Source organism: Schistocerca nitens, chromosome 12 (assembly GCF_023898315.1).
Source record: "Schistocerca nitens isolate TAMUIC-IGC-003100 chromosome 12, iqSchNite1.1, whole genome shotgun sequence".
Lineage (NCBI taxonomy): Eukaryota > Metazoa > Arthropoda > Insecta > Orthoptera > Acrididae > Schistocerca > Schistocerca nitens.
In genome coordinates, this window is record NC_064625.1 from 79489536 (window position 1) to 79510345 (window position 20810).

Genomic DNA, 20810 nt, shown 5'->3' on the forward strand with positions numbered 1-20810 from the left:
TGCGGCTGTGTTAGAAACTGTATAGGAGGAGTGTGGGAGAGATAGTGGTACTGAGAGGTTGTTGTAGACTTGTGGAGTTTTGCAGAGAAGTTTGTAACCAGCTCCTGGGAGAGTTCCGTAGTGCTGCTAGGTACGAAGATTTCCGAACGGCTCAGTTTCGGGGCTAGATTTAGTGCGAGCAGCAGCGGGTACGGAGCGTGCGGAGTCGCCGCCTGGGTCCCGGGCGCTGTCAGTCCGTCAGCGCGTGGCGCGCGGGCCAGCTGAGCGGTGGGCGTGGCCTCAGCTGACGGTGACGTCGCGTCGCGTCGCAGTAGCGGCCCTGCAGTCTGCGCCGGCCATGGCGTCCGCGTAGGCGCCCCAGCCCCGCTCCGCAGCACCAGCAGCACCACAGACGATGAGCTCCAAGTTCCTGCTCGACAGTATGCTGCCCAAGTACCACCACCAGCTGTACCAGCACCAGCAGCACCACCAGCACCTGCTGGCGCCGCCGGGCGCGTCCACGCTCTTCTCGCCGTCGCCCGACTACTCGGGCGCCGTCGCCAGCAACAACTCGCCCAGCTCCGGCGGCTCGTCGTCGCCGCCGCCGCCCCCGACGGCGTCGGCCGTGTCGTCCGCGGCGGCGGCCGCGGCGGGCCGCATGTACCCGTACGTGAGCGCGGCCGCCGTGCACCACCACCACCACCAGGCGTTCGCCGGGGGCGGCATGGTGCCGCCCGGCGCCTTCACGTCGCCGTCGGCCGCGCTGGCGGCGGCGGCGGCCGTGGACGCGGTGGCGGCGGCCGCCGCCGAGAAGAGCTGCCGCTACACCGCGGGCTCCGGGGGCGGCACCGGCGGCGGGGGCGGCGCGGGCGGCGGTGGTTCCGGCGGCGGAGGCGGCGCACCGCCCCCGAGCAGCGCGGCGGACGCCATGGCGGGCTACAATTCGCTGGCGGCGGCGGCCGCCGCGTCGCACCACCACAACCACCACGCCTCTGCAGCCGGGGGCGGCGCCGGGGGCGGCTCGGGCGCCGGGCAACACAACGGCGCCGGGGCCGTGGCGGCCGCCTCCAGCCCCTCGGGGGCGGTCGTGTCGGCGTCGGCGTCGGCGGCGGCGGCCACGGCGTCCGCCTCCATGGCGGCGGCGGCGCAGTTCTACCACCAGGCGGCGGCGGCGGCTGCGGGGGCGGGCGCCGACCCGCTGGGCACGTCCTGCTCGCAGCCGGGGGCGGCGGCGGCGGCTGCCACGCAGCCCCTGCCGGACATCCCGCGCTACCCCTGGATGTCCATAACTGGTGAGCACCAACTCCAGCTGATCGCGCGCTGGCCGCTTACGCCACCCTGCCGCACAGTGCTTCCGCCCTGCCAAACACGAGGAAAACCTAAAACCTGTCTTCTTTCGTCTCGCGATCTTCTGCCGACGTTTGTTTGTAATGTTTTCCCAGCCCGAGTGGCTGACACTGCCAAAGGCTCACCATCTATTGCTGGTGGCGCAGTGCCGATAAACAAACGAGGACCGCAGATCCGGAGACAAAAGCGAAAATCCGCACGTTTCTCTTCACAAGACATCCACACCTGTTATTGATTGTCAATCATCAAATCCGCTACAGTTGTAAAAATTATTTACCTACCTCGTTTCAGGACATGTATCCTATCTTCAGGTGCATATTGAAATGTGAGTCCACAAGTGTGCACAACTAACGTTATAATAGGTTAAAAATATGTTAAAATAGTGTGTCAGTGGTACACCATTATTTTTTACATATTTTAATCTATTTTAACCTTAGCTCTCCATCCCTGTGGACTGAAAGTTTAATATGAGTCTCAAGATAGGACATATGTCTTGAAACCGAACAGTTCTCTCCTGTTTAGACATAAATATTCTTTACAGCTGTAGCGGATTTTTACATTAACAACGAAAAGCGAAAATACAGTATGTCAACAAGTTGTTACGAAAACTTCAACAGTTTCGTTCAAGAAAGCCGAGGGTAATCTGACATAACTATTCAGTGCAGCAGACGGTATATAATTTTCTACTCTACTCCTCTTTTGAAAACCAATTTATTTGGCAACATCGCTACTTACTTGTAATCGCTAGATTACTTGTTACGGCAACATATAGCCTATTGACATCATCATATCCATAAAACCGGGCAGTGGTAGTTACACGATAAAATGCTTACACCATTCTGTCATTTGAGCGCTGTACAACATGTATAAAAAAGTCAAGGCATTAGAATGACATGTTAGAAGTACTATCAAAGTTCCACATACTTTGTGATAGCACACTTCGCATGTCACTGTAATGTCAAAACATATTTATGCATATTGTATAGTCCTCATGTACCAGAGTGGTGTAAGCATTGTATGATGTAACTGCCACTGCCCAGATTTATGAATCTGACGATGGCAATACATTTTGCCGAAAATAGTAATCCAGTAATTGTATCAACATAGCGATCTTTGCAAATAAACTGGTTTTCAATAGGAGACTACAATACATGCCATTTGTATTCATAGCAAATGCAAATATTATCTGTCAGGGATAGATCTCAGATAAAACAGTCGTAAGTCGTGCACAGTTTCATTCTCTGTTAGTCTTTTTGTATGCCCTTTTCAACAGCGACCGTGAATCTCTTGAAGGAATTCATTTTCCTCCTAAGTGCTGTTCTTTCGCTTTGAAAAAAACAAGATATTTTATGCATGATGATTTCGGAACACGTCGGCTGTTTTCATAAATATCGCAGAATAACAAAAACTGCAAGCAGCTAAATTTTATGGAGTGATTTATTTCATCGCAACAAGTTTCGGGCCTCGACGTGACTTCTCGCACAAATTTCACATTTGTCTCCCTGAAATGATTTTGCCTCATAGATTATAGCATGCGTTTCTTTTGTGTCGTGCTCAGCTTTAGCGAGACAGCATGCCACGTATCAATGATGCATTCTTCTGTGCTGTATTGTATAAAGCATAACCCTTCCTCAAGACAAAATGAGAAATTTCTGCTAGAAATCCTCGTTGCCTTCTGAAGATTGGTGCTAGCACGAAACCTGTTACGGTGAAATAAATCATTCATTCAAAAAGGGTGATCGTTTACTATTTTTTCTTCAGTGATAACCTCTTCTTGCATAATTTAGCAACTAGTTAATTTCGCCGCCTTGGACATTATTATACTACATCACAGCAAAAACAGATGCGTATACAGCATGATATATTCCACACATAGCCGTTATGACTGTACGGGCTCTTGTTGGTCGAATATATCATACTGTACACGTAACAGTTTTTATTGTGATGTAGTTTGATAATGCCGACGGAGGCGAAATGAGCTAATCGTAAAATTATGAAATAAAACCTTTGTTTCAAAATAAGATAAACGCCTGCGCAGGAAAAGACTTCCTTCAAATGATTCACCGGTTTCTCCCGACAGGCAAGCGCTTCAACAGGTTTAAGAATATCACTAAAAGTTGACATACAAGAACTGCCGCCCTTGCGGCAAACGGTAGCGCTCGGTAATAGAATCAAAGGCGAATTCTGTTTTCGGGACACAGTATGATAATTGTTACCCACCAAATGTATAAAATCCCTTCACGGTAACAACTATCAGTTGGCCATCTCTAAACCTTGCAAACATTCTACTCCGACTATGACAGTTTTCGCGTACGGATCCTGAGAATAATGTAAGAGAAATTATCGCGAAATCAGACATAGTCATTTTCCCTCACTAAATACGCAGATTTAATACGACAAAAAATTCCTAACATTGATATAAAGTACCCTCTGCCATGCACCGTACAGTATCACGCTGTAAATTTATGCAGATATAGAAACTGTGTATCAACAGATGGGCGTATGTTTTCTGTACCATAACATTGTTCCACAACCGACTGTTTTTATATCGTCTTTTTATTTCTTGTAGTTCATTTGTAGTACACGTTTGATCTCTGTTAGTAACTAATTTTTTCTGTTTTTAGATAATAGTGAGAACTTATCTTTGTTCTTAGAGGAGTAATTTAACTATGTGATATTAGCTTAACCGGTGAATCTAACTGTAAGCACGAATAAAATGGCATAAAATCATGAAGCTGTCGAACGATGTTACCTTTCAAACAATTTGCATTGGTTCAAAGTCCGTACACAAATACTTTTCTGCTAACAGGCTCATAAACTACACACCAGTCTCGAAAGTTGTGAAAAATATCACAACGTTGAATAGATTTTTGAAAACGGTTAACTATATTCAGTACATAAAAAAATCACTGAAACTGGCACCAACATATATGCAGTGTAAGTGTAATTTTTCCCCACTGGATCCATAAAACCTCAACCATGTAAACAATAAACACACGTCTCTAAACTCTGTATGAACTGTTAACAGTAAATTTCTGTTTCGTGACATTTAGTATTTATCTGTAATATACATAATTTGTCTCAACCTTCACTGTAATTTCGTAATCACACATAAATATACAATGTATAAGCCCGTTTACTAAATTTTGTATGCTGCTGTCGGCATCTGGTATACTATATGACTTTTCTTAGCCAGTGGATCAGTAAGAACAGGCAAAATTCTCAACTATGACTATGCTACGTAGGCACTTCTCTGAACTATGAATTAACAAACATAGCATAATTTCACTTTGCTGTTGGCCGTCTAAATTCACTATGAAATGATACATTTCTTAACCAATAAATCTATTAAACACTGAAAGTAGCACAATGCTAATGATGATAATACAGATTGACTTCAGTGATCGCAATACAGCGGTAAATATCTGACCTCCGTCCAAATGTCTTGGCTATATAATAAGGACATTACATTAACGTATTTCACATCATAGTTTAACCCATGTCTGTTTTCTTTCTCATACCACGGACGGTGCCATCTTAAATTATACGTGGAAAAATTACAACACGAAATTTCTTCTTCACTGCTACAAGATACAGTAAAAAGCAATAAATTGGCCAACCATTCAGTTGCGAGGTTCGACATCAATGTAATCCATAACATATGCCCATCCGTTTATAATTCTGTTATTGGAAGTTGGAGAAATTCGATTACAATAACATTACAAGGTTACAAAAATCCACTCCTTTTCTGATCACAACATCTAATCATATAAATTCCGGACACATCTGCAAAATACTCCACCATTAAATCTACTAACCAGACTGCTGTTTATTTCACGTTATTTTCTCATCCCACTCGATATTTCATCTTTCAAATGGTAAGGCAGTTACCTAAATTGTACGCGTTAACAGTATGTACAAAATCAGTCTCACTATCTACTACATCCCGAATTGTATGTACATCTAGATTCCAAAAACAATTTCCTCACAGTCATTCGACACATTCATTCCGACCAGGTTAAATAGAAAATCCATCTACAATAATTTCAGTACGCACTTGTTTATAAAACTCTAGTACGCGAGAGATGTCTTAGCTAAAAACCATACATAAATACAGGGAAAAGACTTCACATCGGCTCCTTTGCTCACACGGCCATCGAAACTCACTGAGCTGCGTGTAATTTCTACACCAAGGAAACCTGGAAATTAGATTATATTTATTTGTGTTTATAAATTAAGTTATTCTACCAAACGTGGACGGAAGAAGCAATCGACATTCATATGCTTCCCTTGTATCGCCGTCTCATTTTCATTTTTTGCCCTCAGAACCAAGGCAATGAGGCAACCATGCAGTTGCTCATTACGAAGTTACAGAAATTACTTCTACATTGTTGCTTTCATGGACAAACTCATTTCAGTTCTCTGTCCAGAAGGAAATATCGTGATCATGTAGTGGCATCGCTCTTGAGAATACAGAAAATATCCCACTCTGTGTGCAGCAGCGATATAACGATCAAATTCCGAGAACACCGAAAAATTACTTGCACAGTAAATTTGAATATTACAGAACAGTTTATTTCCCATCACCTTCATACTCTTTATGTATCCTTACAATAAACTGCAGGATAGTCATCTATATAATACGCACGTTTACTGCTCTCCTCCACAAAATCTTTTCACCTTGCCTGTTATGATATGACGTCCAGGAATAATTGTTCTGACAAACGTACCTTTAAATTTACGCTTTACACACGCTGTCAGCAGCTGCAAAAAGCCATGACTCTGTTAACAGCAAACTAAAAACTATATTGTACAGGTGAATTATTTATTATAGCGTTTATTACACGAAATATCAGATATTTACGTGGCATATGATATATTTGGTAGGCTTGTTGCTATAAATATGTCATTAATTTCTCTTAATACAAGGTGCCAATCTGTATTTTCTGCTTCACCATCTTATCTGTGTATTGTTATTGAATTATTTTAAATTTATGTTACATATCTTTCAGTGTTTTGAATATATTCCAGAACATGGTTACTGAGTTACTATCTTTTAACTGTGTTCATCTTCTTTGTTTATACTGTTCTTTGTAAAGTAATCATTGGCAATGCCTCTTTCTGTCACTTCTATTTGCGACATTCCTTCCGTAATTTTCTCATATACATTTCGAGACATTCACATTTAAATTCTCATCTTTGCCAAAAGGTAGTTTTCTTTGAATAAAATATCCAGTTCTTTTTTGTATTTAAACGTTACGTAATTTACGTGCGTTATTACACGTTTTTGGCAATACATTGTGCAAATTGTTTCGCAAGGTCATGCTAAAACTACAGAACTACACGCTAAGTTCAAATACTGCTCTTTCAGCAAAGAAATGGAGGAGTTTTCTCTTAATTCTGCTCTACCATAATTGGTAGATCTCCAGAAAGATATACTGTGTAAGATTAGAACAAGGTTTCTGCATAAAAAACGTTAAAGATCTTTTTCGTACTGCGATAAATTCCCAGTACCGTACAGTGAAATTTGTTCTTTCATCAAACTGTTAAAAAAACATGTCGGACCGTGCACGTTGACAGTGTCATTATCCTTCTTAACATTGTGACAAAACTCAGACTCCCTTATGAGTGTCATAATGTGACCTGGTCTAGCAACTTCCATACTTCTCTATCGAAATAAAGTGTTAATTTTTCACGGCTGACTATTCTCGATGTCGACGTTTCTCTTGCAGAAAGATCACTGCCTTAATTCGCCCGTTGCATTCTGTTTAGCAGTACTCGCAGCATATTGAGTAATAGTTTCTTTTTTTTTCATACCTTGTACCTGTTAACACGCTTACGTATAATATGCTCCTAAAGTAATGTGCTAATACCGTAATAATGAATCTATGGAACAACCGATGACTGGCCATTTTAACAGTCCGTAGAGACACAAGCATATTAAAGAAGTATTCCAACTTCAGGTACTCCGTTCCTTCGTAAGGCCACTTGCAAATTGCAGCAGAAAAGAAGTTGTAAGATTTATTTACTACACCCGGGAATTTCTTTTTCTTTTTACCTCAAATGCCCTGCCAGTGTTAGCAAAGCAGAGCGGAACCACTGTGGCAGGAACCTCTTTTTACATGTCCCGTATTGTAGACTATTGTATCAGTCCTGTTTGCAGCAACGCAATTCAATTTGTCTTTGATAAGGTAACACATAACGCAGCGATATTTATTGTTTGAACATAAATATTTCATTGATAAAGTTTCTTGTCACGTTAAAATATATTTTAAAAGTTGTTTAACTGGTAAAAAAATCATTCAGGTAAGCACTTGTAATAGAATTGCAATTTATTTCATGTTGGCATATGGTGTTAAGGTGAATGTTATGATCTGTCTTATGCAAAACACAAGTCTTTATTTTACATGGTTTTGCTGAGATATCTCGCTAACGCTCTCAAATCATCATGGGTTTTACTCCGTAGTATGAAAGTATTACTTAATATAGATGAAGGCTCATTACCTGTAATCGCACTTGCGTTTTACGATAAATTTTCCCAAATACCCTGCAGATTCATAAGAAGCACAAAATAATTTTCATATTTTAAATTTGTACAGTTAAATTTATAGAGCTGAATTAGAAAAACAATGGTTTGTGATCAACTGACGTACAAAGCTTGAATTTAATTAGAACACCGGATTATTCTGTTGGAGTTATAATGCAGACGTGAAAACAGGTAATTCGGTAGTGTATGTTATCTACTAATTATGTCAAAATATTTTTTAAAAAAATCACTGATGAAATGCCAGCAGTGTATCGCTAAATATAAACGAGTTATCCCTTGCGTAAAGCAGGTCTTTCGTCGTACCGTCACGAAGTTACATTTCTGTAGGTGGCAAAATTTGGGTAAGGAAAAATGAAAATTGACAGAAAGAAATTCTGCAGAATGGTGAATTATATGGCAGAAATGTATGTATCTGAAATTTCAGTCTTCCGGTAAACGAATTTTTTTTTCTTTTCTTCATCACAACTAATGATAATGAATGTCACCTGTGTATAATAGGGCTTCGTTCAGATTGATGCTGTATCAGTATTTGGACTGAAATCACATCATACGTTTCATTTGAATGCGGTCTTCGAACCGTTGCTTCATTGCCGCAAACTCAACAACAAAAATTTTTGACGGCATTCTGTTGGAAATTACAGAAACTGAAGCCTTATTTTACCGGAAAAATAGTTACGTATCTGGGTTTCAGTTCACCATAAATTATATAGTCGTAAGGCAGTATGATTTGTTTGTTATAGAACATGAAGTTCTAACAGGCAGCGACTTTTTCCATAGCTGGCTACAATGTAGTTAACAAAGTCATTCAGTAATACAAAAACAAGATTACATCTTTGAAAGAGGCCTAGACTGTGTTGTCACATCGTCGTTATAAAGATTCAACAATTCTCTTATCTACGATCGTAAACAAAATAAGTTACTCTGGGTTTCAGCCGTATAAAGGAAGCCACGCCTGAAATTTTCTGATGGTCATAAAGGATGTGCATTCCTTCTACTCTGCTTACAATGCATTGCAAAATAATTCTTTGCATATCCAAGTACCTCCTCATTAGCTGACTCCAGAAATAGTTGGACAAGCACTCCAAACTTTAATTTCGAGCAATATCACCTACAGCACGTTGATATTTGTTCAGTAGCTATCTGTTCGTAGTATTTGCAAATAAAATACCAGAATTGTTTCGTGAGAAAAGCAGATTCTTTTAGCATCGCCGTTTAGCGGGTTCCTGGAGCCGATTTAAAATGTAATATTTGTTTGGTTCTAGCTTCGAACAGTATTTCTAAAGATGTAACGCATATTACGCATAATTAACACAGAAATTTCCAGGCGGAATGCAGATTTGTATTACGCCCCTGTTCGGCATGCACCAAAAACCGATTTAAAACTTACATGAGGCTCCAACAGCTCTGATGTTCCAGACATTGCACCACGTAATATATATATATATATATATATATATATATATATATATATATATATATATATATATATATATATTAAGGCCTAAAATCAGTATATTCTGAATAAATAATGCCCTTAAAATGTTCCTCAAACAGTGTCACAAGCCATAAAAATAAAAAAATAAAAAATTGGCAGGATCTGTTTAAAAGTATGTAGTTTGAACATATTCATTACTAAAAGTATAATTAACCAATAAAACATTATTTCTCAGTGTTCTAGTTAGCACTGTTACCTAGAGGATGTTTCCTAAATTTCTGTAGTTATGCGATGGAACGTTCGCTGTAACGCTTACTTTAACGCACAATTTGCGTAATAAGTAGGCAAAAGAATCATAGTTATCATTGGGATGAATAATATCATATTCTAGCAAACATCAAATCACATTAAATGTTACTGAAAAAGCGATAAAAGGGAAATGCTCTTTATTTCTTAAAAAAAAAAAACGTTTGTTTCTTAAACAAGTGTTTCACATTAGTAAAATTTTAGGATATTTCTCTTGAAAATTCAAAAATCTAAAGATTTACGGTTCACCGAAACATTTACATTGCAGCACACAATTATGCTTCACTCTCTCCTCTCTTGTTTACATGTATTATGAACTAACAGCGAAAAGAAAAACATATTTGAAACAAAATCAGATAGTTTTCTGATAACTAGTATATGATGAATTTTCACAGTTATCACGTCACCGATCGGCTACAACTGTTACTGAAAGACACAAAGTTTCATTTTTCGAATTCATATGATCCTAGTTTTCCCGCTGAATATCAAGAAGCAGTCCCATAAAATGGAACAATTCTCCCAATTTCCAAAGGACAAATTAATTTTTTAGCACAGTCTGTCGTTTGGGGGTTGAATACATTTCAATGCAATTAAGTACTAGCCTCTGTATCAGCAATTATTATTTGCATTCAACCACTTTAATTGTAGGCTTACTTGATACAGTATATTTTGGAATTACCATTAAAGTAGTTGAATGCAAATAATTATTACTAAGAAAGTATACCATCGCTACCCAACACCCGAAAAACTGATAATATTTATGAAGTACTATAATGAGTCGCAGTGCAAAATGTGTCAGTCTTTGAAAAAGACATGGATTTTTTACTCAAGTAGTAGAGATTTTTTCTGAAAATAAAATGGACTTTTTAGTGGAAAACTGCAACAATAATTCATTAATGCTATTTTTATTTACTACACAGGACGAATACATTAAGAGATGGAAATCTAATTTATAAGCAATTAAAATTAAATAGTTGATAGTAATAAGCTAAAGTAATTGTGTTTTTTATGTAATTGTAAGCTTGTTATTACCAACAACATAATTTTAATTACTTTAAAATTACATTTACATCTTGGAATGCAATCTTTCTGTGTAGTAAATAAAAAACACCAAAATACTACATACGCTACCGTAGATATCCCTAAGGTCCTTTCCAGTAATTTACTATTTTTATATTTGAGTTTAGGGACATAACGAATGGATCTGTATTTCGAAACACTTGGTGTGCACTAAAGCAAACGGTAAGTTGTTGGTTTTGAGTAAAAAGCCAGTTTAGTTTTTGCCACAATCTTCGTCACCCTAATTTACACTGATGCATTTTCCGTATCGTAAAAGATATTTTTTACACTTGATACTTATTCGTCTTTCAACTGGTCCCCTACGTCATTCCTCTTAATTATACTACGCGATAACACGTATACTTTCACAGCAATTAAGTGGTGCTGTGTCAGTAGGTTTGGCAACTGAAAAAAATTATGTGTGATCTGGTTTGTTAAGTAATTATAGCGAAAGCTGCCATTTTCAAAAGAAAAATTAATTGCCGTAGCATAATCATTCAATTTATTTACACAGTTTCTACTAAAAGGGAATCTCTGGAAATGCTCTCACAGCTTTTTTCTTTAGCGCATGCTAGTACGATCAGAAATATCTAAAATATTTCAGAAGATGTTATCAAACACAAGATGAAATAGAGAATTTGGTTCTGTATCAGAAGCACAGATATTTCCCGTTCCATTAAGAAAAGCAGCACACATATAAAATAATGTAATAAATGTCAAATGTATTTCTATTCCGCTTCCATTTCTGCATTACACAAATGTTAAAATGCAAAACCAAGAAAGGAAATCTAATCTCTAATATAAATTATACGAAGTCGAAAAATGAAAACGAGGAGCAAACTGACATAAAAAAGTTGGAATCTGCATTGGGGGTAATGTCATCGAGGCGAATTAAAAAAAAATAGTTGCAGTAGAACGGTCGATAAACGTATAGATAATGAAGATAATTTTGAGTACTGGTCTGGTTTTCAGGTTGCCAAATTTTCTCATTTCCCTAGTTTTCCTAGCACGTTTTTGTATTCCGGAAAATAACTGACTTTATTTTCAAAAAACCCTTAACAACGCATAACTGAAACTGTTTCAACAATCAGAAGCCCTTGTTCGTTAGCACCAGGAGAAAATCTTTTTTGAGCAGACAGGAATTCTTACCTTCACTTCAAACTACTAATACTCAGTCATCAAACAGGCTGTGGAAATCGTAATGTGCGTGAACAGTTTAAATAAAGATAGGGGATTCGGACTGCAGTGATGAGGGGCTGGCATTTCATGCCGAGTTATTTTTATCATTCACCTCGTAACTAAGGGAACAGCAAAGACATATTTATAATCATTTATTTCACGTAAGGTGCTTTTTTATGGTAATGACTTCTTGAAGGAACTAGAAATTTACAGGTACTTAATGAAACATTCTTACACTATGTTAAACAAAAGCACCAATAAAAAAAATGCTAGAAAATTTGACTGGTATTCTTTAGCATAGTTTGTGATATTAACGCCGCTTGGAGTGGCCGTGGGGTTCGAGGCGTCATGTCACGGACTGCGCAGCCCCTCCCGCCGGAGGTTCGAGTCCTCCCTCGGGCATGGGTGTGTGTGTTGTTCTTAGCTTAAGTAGTGTGTAAGTCTAGGAACCGATGACCTCAGCAGTTTGGTCTACATCTACATCTACATCTACATTCATACTCCGCAAGCCACCCAACGGTGTGTGGCGGAGGGCACTTTACGTGCCACTGTCATTACCTCCCTTTCCTGTTCCAGTCGCGTATGGTTCGCGGGAAGAACGACTGTCTGAAAGCCTCCGTGCGCGCTCTAATCTCTCTAATTTTACATTCGTGATCTCCTCGGGAGGTATAAGTAGGGGGAAGCAATATACTCGACACCTCATCCAGAAACGCACCCTCTCGAAACCTGGCGAGCAAGCTACACCGCGATGCAGAGCGCCTCTCTTGCAGAGTCTGCCACTTGAGTTTATTAAACATCTCCCTTAGGAATTCACACACATTTGAACATTTTGTGATGTTAACAAATAATGACCTTGCATGCACAACAGTAATCACTGACAACTATGTACTATCGCAAAAGTGTCTTACGGTGATTACATATAAATGCACAGGTGCACATGTACATCATATAGTCATATTACTTAGCATACGATAAAAACCAGTACATATAACGGAAGTCACATTTCGATAATATAGAAAACCATGTACTCATAAAACACTATACACTATACAGGATTGGTAAATATTCAGGGATATGACAGGAACTATCATTTGAAGTGAAAAACTTCATTTGCACATATGCCATATTCCATATGTTTCCCGAGACAAAAAAAATGGTTCAAATGGCTCTGAGCACTATGGAACTTAACTTCTGAGGTCATCAGTCCCCTAGAACTTAGAAGTACTTACACCTAACTAACCTAAGGACATCACACATATCCATGCCCGAGGCAGGATTCGTCGCGCGGTTCCAGACTGTAGCGCCTAGAAACGCTCGGCCAAACCGGCCGGCTTTTTCCGAGACAGAACACATTTAACGTCCATTGTTATTTATTTTCTGCATTATTAAATACATTGCCATGTTTACTCTCTGTGCAACAGTTAGTGAACTTTACAACAAACGTTTTGCATTGTGTGAATTGAAAACTGCTGTAAACACTCTACGATCAGGAATTCGACGTGTCGGAAAGCGGCGACAGTATTCTTAGGCATCAGCAGGAGCACTACCATCGCCGAAGCTATAACATACAGCATATCTGCGTATTTTTCGTTGGTGTAGATGAATGGAATTTTAACCAGCGCGTGTACAAACACAGTTACGTGATGCTAATCTCTTGGTACTTTGTCAGTTCTCCAACAACTTCTCTTTCAACACACTACTGCGCGTTCAACGGGCTACCTTAATGGCAGAAAGACAACCCGAGCTATAAGAGGTTGAAAGCAACGAGGTCGGCTGTGCCAGAATACATCAAAGATGTTGGTTGCTTAAGACATATACGGCGCGCGACCAGCCCGAGGAAAAAAAAAAAAAAATGTGCATGAAATTTGTACTATCTCGGAAATTATTCAGAATAAGGCATATGTCCACAAGACCTTTTTGCTTCAAATAAGGGTTCCTATCAAAAACGCTGAATATTGACCGTTCCTCACAGATACCATGTATGCTATAAATAACATATTGTAAGAAATATTTCTCTTCTGTTACGCAGATACGTATTACTGATGAGGGGAAAGACACACGAAACTACCAACCAAAAGCAACTTACGTCGAATTATTAATATTATGTATTTACGATTTCTCCAAGCTGCGCTGCACCAAATGTACAAGACACCAAGGGAAACCTCCCGAAAAAGCTTGTTCGGAACCATGGTATTGGATATACTAGTATATAAATATTTCATTCTCACTCCCGAACAGAGAGAGCGGGTTGATTAATTAACAGCGGTATAATTGTTATTGCACTTTGATGATTTACGATCATCAAATTTAGCTGCTCTTCCTTTTAATAGAGCTTATCCTCTTTTCAGCCATTTTGGACTTCAGTTTTTTATAGATGAGGAGAATAAGAATTTTGAATTTGTCTATTTGGTGTGATTTAATTTTGGTTTTGAGGGGGAAATCGTAATTGCGGCGGTTGCCTTGTATGTCAGGGACACCGCTCTAAAACCTCACCAAGAATTACGAGACACTTTTCGGTCTCCAATTTAGCAGGCACTTTTAGATCTAGCCCATCATGGAGTCGCGGTTCTTTTTAGTTAGTTACCAGGCGACCTATGATTGGGAGGAGGGATTCTCAGTTTGGATTGAATAAATAGGAAAGACTTAACCAGTTGCTGCATTTACGAGATAACCAAGGAAAACTTTCCAAATATCTTCTTCAGCACTACAGATAATCAAAGGCCTTTTCAAAATCTATGAAGATAATACGTGTCCCTTTGTTATTAAACTCTCACTACTTGTCAATAAGCTGTCTCAAAATAAAAACTGCGTTAGTCGTTGATCGTACCTTTCTAAATTCGGTCTATTCTTCCGCAACTAAAAATTATGCCACTGTTATCAGTATTTTGTTCAAAGTTCTTATAGGATGAGTTAAAATTATGTGAACACTGTTTGAGAGAAAGCATGTGGAATAATCCCTGCTTCCCGATCAAAACGTCTCGTCGATTTTGATGGACTCTGTATTATTGCCTCCTTCACTATAGCAATGTTTACTTCTGCCAGTTCTACATCGCACCGCATTGCGGTCATAATTGTCTGCTACCGAACCGGTTGCTACAGACTTCTGGTAAATGTGATAAATTGCTAAACGAGTTAGTGGCCATCTATCTGGAAATCTTTCTGCAAACCTTCGACGCCCATCTATCGCTGACTGCACCACGTTCGTTAAGGTTTACCGCCACTCTCGTCTGCTCCAGTGTGAGCCTGTCAGCCATGGATACTAACAACTTGGAATAGAAAACGAAAGAAAATTAAGACTGCTCACCTAATTTTGAGTCGGCCATGTGCACTAACAGCCTGTAATAGAAAACTAAACGAAAGTAGGACTGTTCACATAATTTTTACTCGCACTGTACATTTATTACTTAGTATTAAATAAAATGCAAAATGTTAAAACCAGAAATTTGTATATTTAAAGAAAGTTGATTGAAAACATGAAAATTGTTACAATTTAGTTTGTCAGAAAATTGGCTTTTACTGAAGTACATTTGTTCTATGTATAATAATGGAGATACATTGGCTCTGTGTCGTGCGCTCTAAATTTGCAGGTGAAAGGACGGTTGTGGGACTCTGACTGCGCTGAGTAGATTTACCATACACTTTTCGGCAAGGAAACGCCAGTTAACGCTTACATATTCTGTCAACTGGCCGTTGTAGTAACTTTGGCTACTACAAGTTTTTTTTTTTTTTTTTTTTTTTTTTTTTTTTAAAAAGAATGCCACACCCTCGCGGATTGTGGCGGCTGTTGAGGACTCAAGTCCTTCTGAGCCTGAGTTAGTTAATGCTGTTGGAACACCATTTATTTATTTAATGAGGGAGTCCTGCCTACTTCGTTTGATACTTTTATCCTGGCTCATGCCATTTTGTTGTCAGTCTTTGCCTAATTCTAAGTAGTGGAATTCCCCATCCTGGAATTCACCTTACACCTGGGGGAAACCACCTATAGCCCAGTCGGGATGGCGCTGGATTTTCATAGATCTCTTGCGAGTATCTAAGTTGGATTTGTAGTCTTTTGGTTGTTCTAATGGTATATTGATTTCATTATGCGCTTATTGTATTTTATTCTTGATTATAGATTATTCCTACGATTGGGGTTTGCTATATTGGCTGAGTATGTGTTCTTAGTAGGATTTGTTTTCTTGGCTTACGCTGTTCCTGAGTCCAACGTGGGAAGGTTCGTCGGGGCACCTACGATGCGTCAATGCACTCCATTGTTGGCGGGGGGGGGGGGGGGGCTGGGTGTGTGACAGAGTGAGTTGTGTAGCATCTCTCTTCCCAGATTTATTCTCTTCCTATTTCAGACAACACACGATAAGTACTACATGGTGAGGGTGGGTGATTCATGTAATCCTAATACCATACAATTGGGAAGGTATAAGTCCGGTGTTATATATTACATTGAAATAAAGTGGCTGCGAGTTACATCGTTTGCGCTAATGCCATATTTGGCCATTTTGTAATTCCTAGCTACTTACGTTCGGTCCCTGCCGACGGCAATGATTGATGCTGTCAAAAGCGCGGATCACCATCAAGAATTAATGCGACAGGTGACTTTTTAATGTTCGTAGAAGCGTAAAAGATCTCGCAGAGGTTACTGAAGCAATAACTGCTTACACTGCACCGAGGTTTCGGTTTACGCTGCACGCGGGGGGTTCACGGAGGAGAACGAGTTAACAAGTGCTCTGTGTACATACATCGCGACACAGGGGAGTGTGCTTGGAAACACTGTAGCAGTCAAACAGGCCATTATTCCGTGTTCGCGCCTGTCACCATTGTGAGTCGGCGCCGGTTAAGTGTGGGCGGGCCGTGCGCGGGCTTCCAAAGCGAGCCATTGTGTCACCGCCTCGCACCGTGGCTTGCGCTGCACTGCCGAAACACAAAGGCATGGCAGCATTTCACACTGTTCCCTGTTCAATCAATAACGCGGCTCACTGAAGCAGATGACTATACCTCGGTGCGACATTGCATCTGAAAAATGCAAACTATCACAACCGGAAATGCCACACCTCTGACGCCATGATCGTGTTAATTTCTTGGAGAACCCCAACAGGCCTTTGAGAATGACGGGAATTTACAGGATACCATTCAGCTGTGGAGACGTGTACGTGGGCACAACAAAAGGAACGTGTCATGTTCCTCGTTGTTGGCGGCTCCGTATTCCTATTACAATTGGAAGTCGGTGGAAATAAATTAAAGTTTTCGGTCTTGTGTCGTTTTCGTTGTCGCTTTCTTCTTCGCAGGAAACAACAGATCAGGTTCTACTGAAACTACAGGTTTTCATTTAGGTCGTGATCCGTCGTATTTATGATGAACAAATAAAACTTTTAAACAATCGCGTTGTTTACTTGAAGGACAGTAAGTGCTTCTTTACAATAATAATAATAATAATAATAATAATAATAATAATGTGTCATCCATCACTGGAAAACGCAGATGCAACCGCCTGCACCACAACTAGAATACCAGAGAGAAATATTATATGAGCCTCTAAGAATCTTCATCTCTTCAAAAATAAAAACTGAAAAAAGGCAAAATGTTTTGTGCAAAACTAACAAATTAAATACGTAGATCAGAGAAGCATGTGACATTGTTTTGAAAGATACCTGGAATCATACACATGAGCTTAGATGCTCATACGTTAGCGACATAAGGAGACCACCGAGTGAAGTTTCAGCAGACAAATATACGCTCTACTGCATCAAATATTCGTCTGACTGTTTTATTCCTTACTTTTAGACAAATCAGTTCACAAAATATTTGACCTATTTGTTTTCAGTTTATTTTTCGAGTTTGGTTCAGGGAAGCATGAAATATAATACGTTTAAAAATCTATCGGTATTATTCTATTATTAAGAGGACGCAGAAAAGGTTCAGTTAAGCTGTGGTTTGACTTTATGACATGCCATTTTCATAGCCGTACGTGAAATATTTCGGTTTTTCTTCAAATACTGTTTAAGTGTTTCTTATTTACCCTGACAATATTCGGGCAGTTAAATCCTTTGTTTGGAAAACTAAACGTCACGCTGGTCAGTGTAATTTTTAATTTGACCATTTCCCACTCTTCGTTTGGCTATGAAAATTCGGACAAAAATCCGTTGCGTAGTTTCTGAAAGTTTTGTTTTCGCTCTGCACGAACATCTGTCAAAAAAAAGGGGAGAAATTTTCATACGTCGTTGAAAATGATTGTTAACGTAGCTGAAGGCTGCTCCACGTATATCATTGATTTGTTATCAGTATATAATTGAAAAGCTTTGCCACCAAGGGTCATCAAAGGGGTGAAAAAAAGCGACAACACGAAACGTAAATGTGCAGTGAAAAGTTTGTATACTAAGCCACAGAAACTCTGTAACATCTAATTCGCCAATGAACGCGAAAAGACCATTCCAAACGCAAAAGCAGTTTCATTTAGCAAGCAAATAAAAACCAAGTTCAACTTCGGACAGGTGGACTAAAGCAATGATGACATGCTGTATTATTTTAGACTTAACATTTGATTTCTGTTGGTGGCCACAGGGTACAAATAATAACAAAAAGAACCCACCGAAAATTCCATAAGAGACGTGAAATACGTCTGGAGATTAAACAAAATAAAAATCATGTTCTTGCACGAAGGCGGCTCCTCCTTACTTCATTATTATATTTTTCGCCCATAGCTGGCACTGAATGTTTCCGAAGCTGCCACCCGCCTCAATGTAAACAGACATGCTGGCTGATGCAGATGGAAAAAGATGCCCACTTTTCTTAAGCGCACTGCAGAAATTCGAGGCTCACTTTTAACTTAGCAGAAATGGTATATGCAGTCAATTGTGAAGTGCACCACACAGCTATAAAGATTTGACGCTATAACGATTACGTTTTGGGAAGCCCCCGCTGACTAAGCTCAGAATAAAACAGATAAAATACAAAATAATCCAGAGAGAACCGTTATTAAATCACGTAGCCAACATCTTTAAGTAGCACCAGCAAATAATTATTTTCTTGGAGTATACTTTGTCTTATAATCCGAACAGTACGGTGGTTAAGAGCCAAAATTATGCATACTGGCTGATTATCGCCGCCATGAGCTTGAGAGTTACACTTTGTAGGAAATGGTTGAGTCATCCAAGTTTCCTCCACGTTCTGTCGATTTCGGGCATCTTTGTACTTTGCGCAGCTATTTATGTAAGCAACCATTCACCTTCTACTTTTCGCGTTTCTCTAGTCTCAGGTTTACGGATTTCGAGCTCCTCTGGTGCCCATTCTAGCAAGCTCTGTCAAAAATTGCATCAAAATCTATAGATGTTTCAAAAACCGGTTAGAAAGCTACAGCTGCAGGATTTTTAGCATCAGTTCTTCATCATCGTTCTCTATCTCCGTAATGTCAGTATCATCTGGCAAATCTTCGAGAAAAGCTACAATTCCGTCATCTGTTCGTGCTGTAGACTCACTAAAAACGGTATTTTTCTGTGAAGCAACATCTACAATAATGAGAACCGAGCTGACACTAAAACGAGTCTGGCCTTTATGGAACTAGACCGACAAAACCAAAAAGTAGCAGAAAGACATAAGGGAAAACAACACACTAAGAGTTCTATTGTGTAGCAGTACACGAAAAATGCACACATGGCCATACGGTTCTGTAACGTACCACTCGGTTTCCGTTCAATTTTATAAGTAAAAACTACATATTTAACAAATGAGGTGCATGAGGAGAATATATGACTTAGATTTCATCAGATTTGTGCTAGTAGGCATAAAAAATTGCTAACAGTTGTAGCACAGTAAACACAATAAGTACGGTCTCTCCAAACCAAATCGTCAGCTGTCACCAAAGATTATACAAACATACTTTCTGAATAGCGACCGAGATCTAGAAGGCAGTGAAGTGTTTTCAACTCAAGATAAACATGTACGTAAACGTATCGTCAGCCGAGGATATGGCGTTACGTATTAAGTCAGAATAAACGAAGATCAAAATAAGTGGTACTTAAAATTACCAACAATCAGCAAAAGCTTAACAGTTTCCTTTCAAATCTATAGCTACGGTTATGACAAATGAAAGTGACGATCCATCGACGTATCTCTGCCTACGAACAATTCATCAAGAATGTCTATGGAGCGAGCATTCAGATGTGCAAAATAGAATTTTTGTCGGCAAGATACATTCCGTCTAAATTCACCTCACTGTTCTACGCCGTGATGTTGGACAGTAAGCGCTCTGCAGACTATGCATGGCATTACGTCGCCAGTACAGACACATGCCGTTCTTTAGTACAGTGGATTTGGTACACGAGTTTCGTAAGCATCGTCATTTAGTTCTGTATCTGGAATGAACTTCGCTTGAGACGTTCGAGACATAAATGTACGGTAAGGCATTTGCTTTATTTTCTCTGTTATCACTAATTGTTTTATTGTAGGATAAGAACGGACACACAGCCATACCAGTTTTTTTAAGTTTTTTTTAGTTCACTTGTTCGTTTTGTCGAGTCTTTGCTTTAATGAATTACGTTTCGATGATGTTGCGAAATGATTACTTAATATGTCAAAATGACGCGAACATGAAAATGCCCCGAAGAACACCAAATCTAGAGCTATGACATGCAGCGAATTAGAAATGTGTACACTTTAAAATTTTGTAGGGACAAAATTCTTCCGTTTTAATTTTCTGGTTAATCTTAATTTATCCTTAGAGAAACTAAAACTTGTGTTACTGATAGGCCTACGCTTCATAGGACTATTATTGCAAATTTATATTGTGTCTATTTTGAAATTCGCTCAGTGGTTAGACTGTATATTCCGGAGGTAATGACACATACTGTCAGATGTAATTCTCATCTCTAGATAGTAACTGCTCGAAATGTGTATACATTCAAGGGGGCGACTGGTAACTCACTACCGAATTTATTTAGTACTTTTGTATAAGTATGTGATAGCGTCATA

General features: G+C 39.6%; 1 protein-coding gene across 1 annotated transcript in view; it reads left to right on the forward strand.

Annotated features, from left to right (window-relative positions):
- The first annotated feature begins 394 nt into the window (after positions 1 to 394).
- The window catches only part of LOC126214921 (homeobox protein abdominal-A homolog), a 400630-nt gene continuing 380214 nt past the window's right edge, over positions 395 to 20810 (forward strand). Inside the window, exon 1 of the mRNA XM_049941561.1 lies at positions 395 to 1271. Coding sequence (XP_049797518.1) covers positions 395 to 1271 — 877 coding nt within the window. The remainder of the gene's footprint in view (positions 1272 to 20810) is intronic.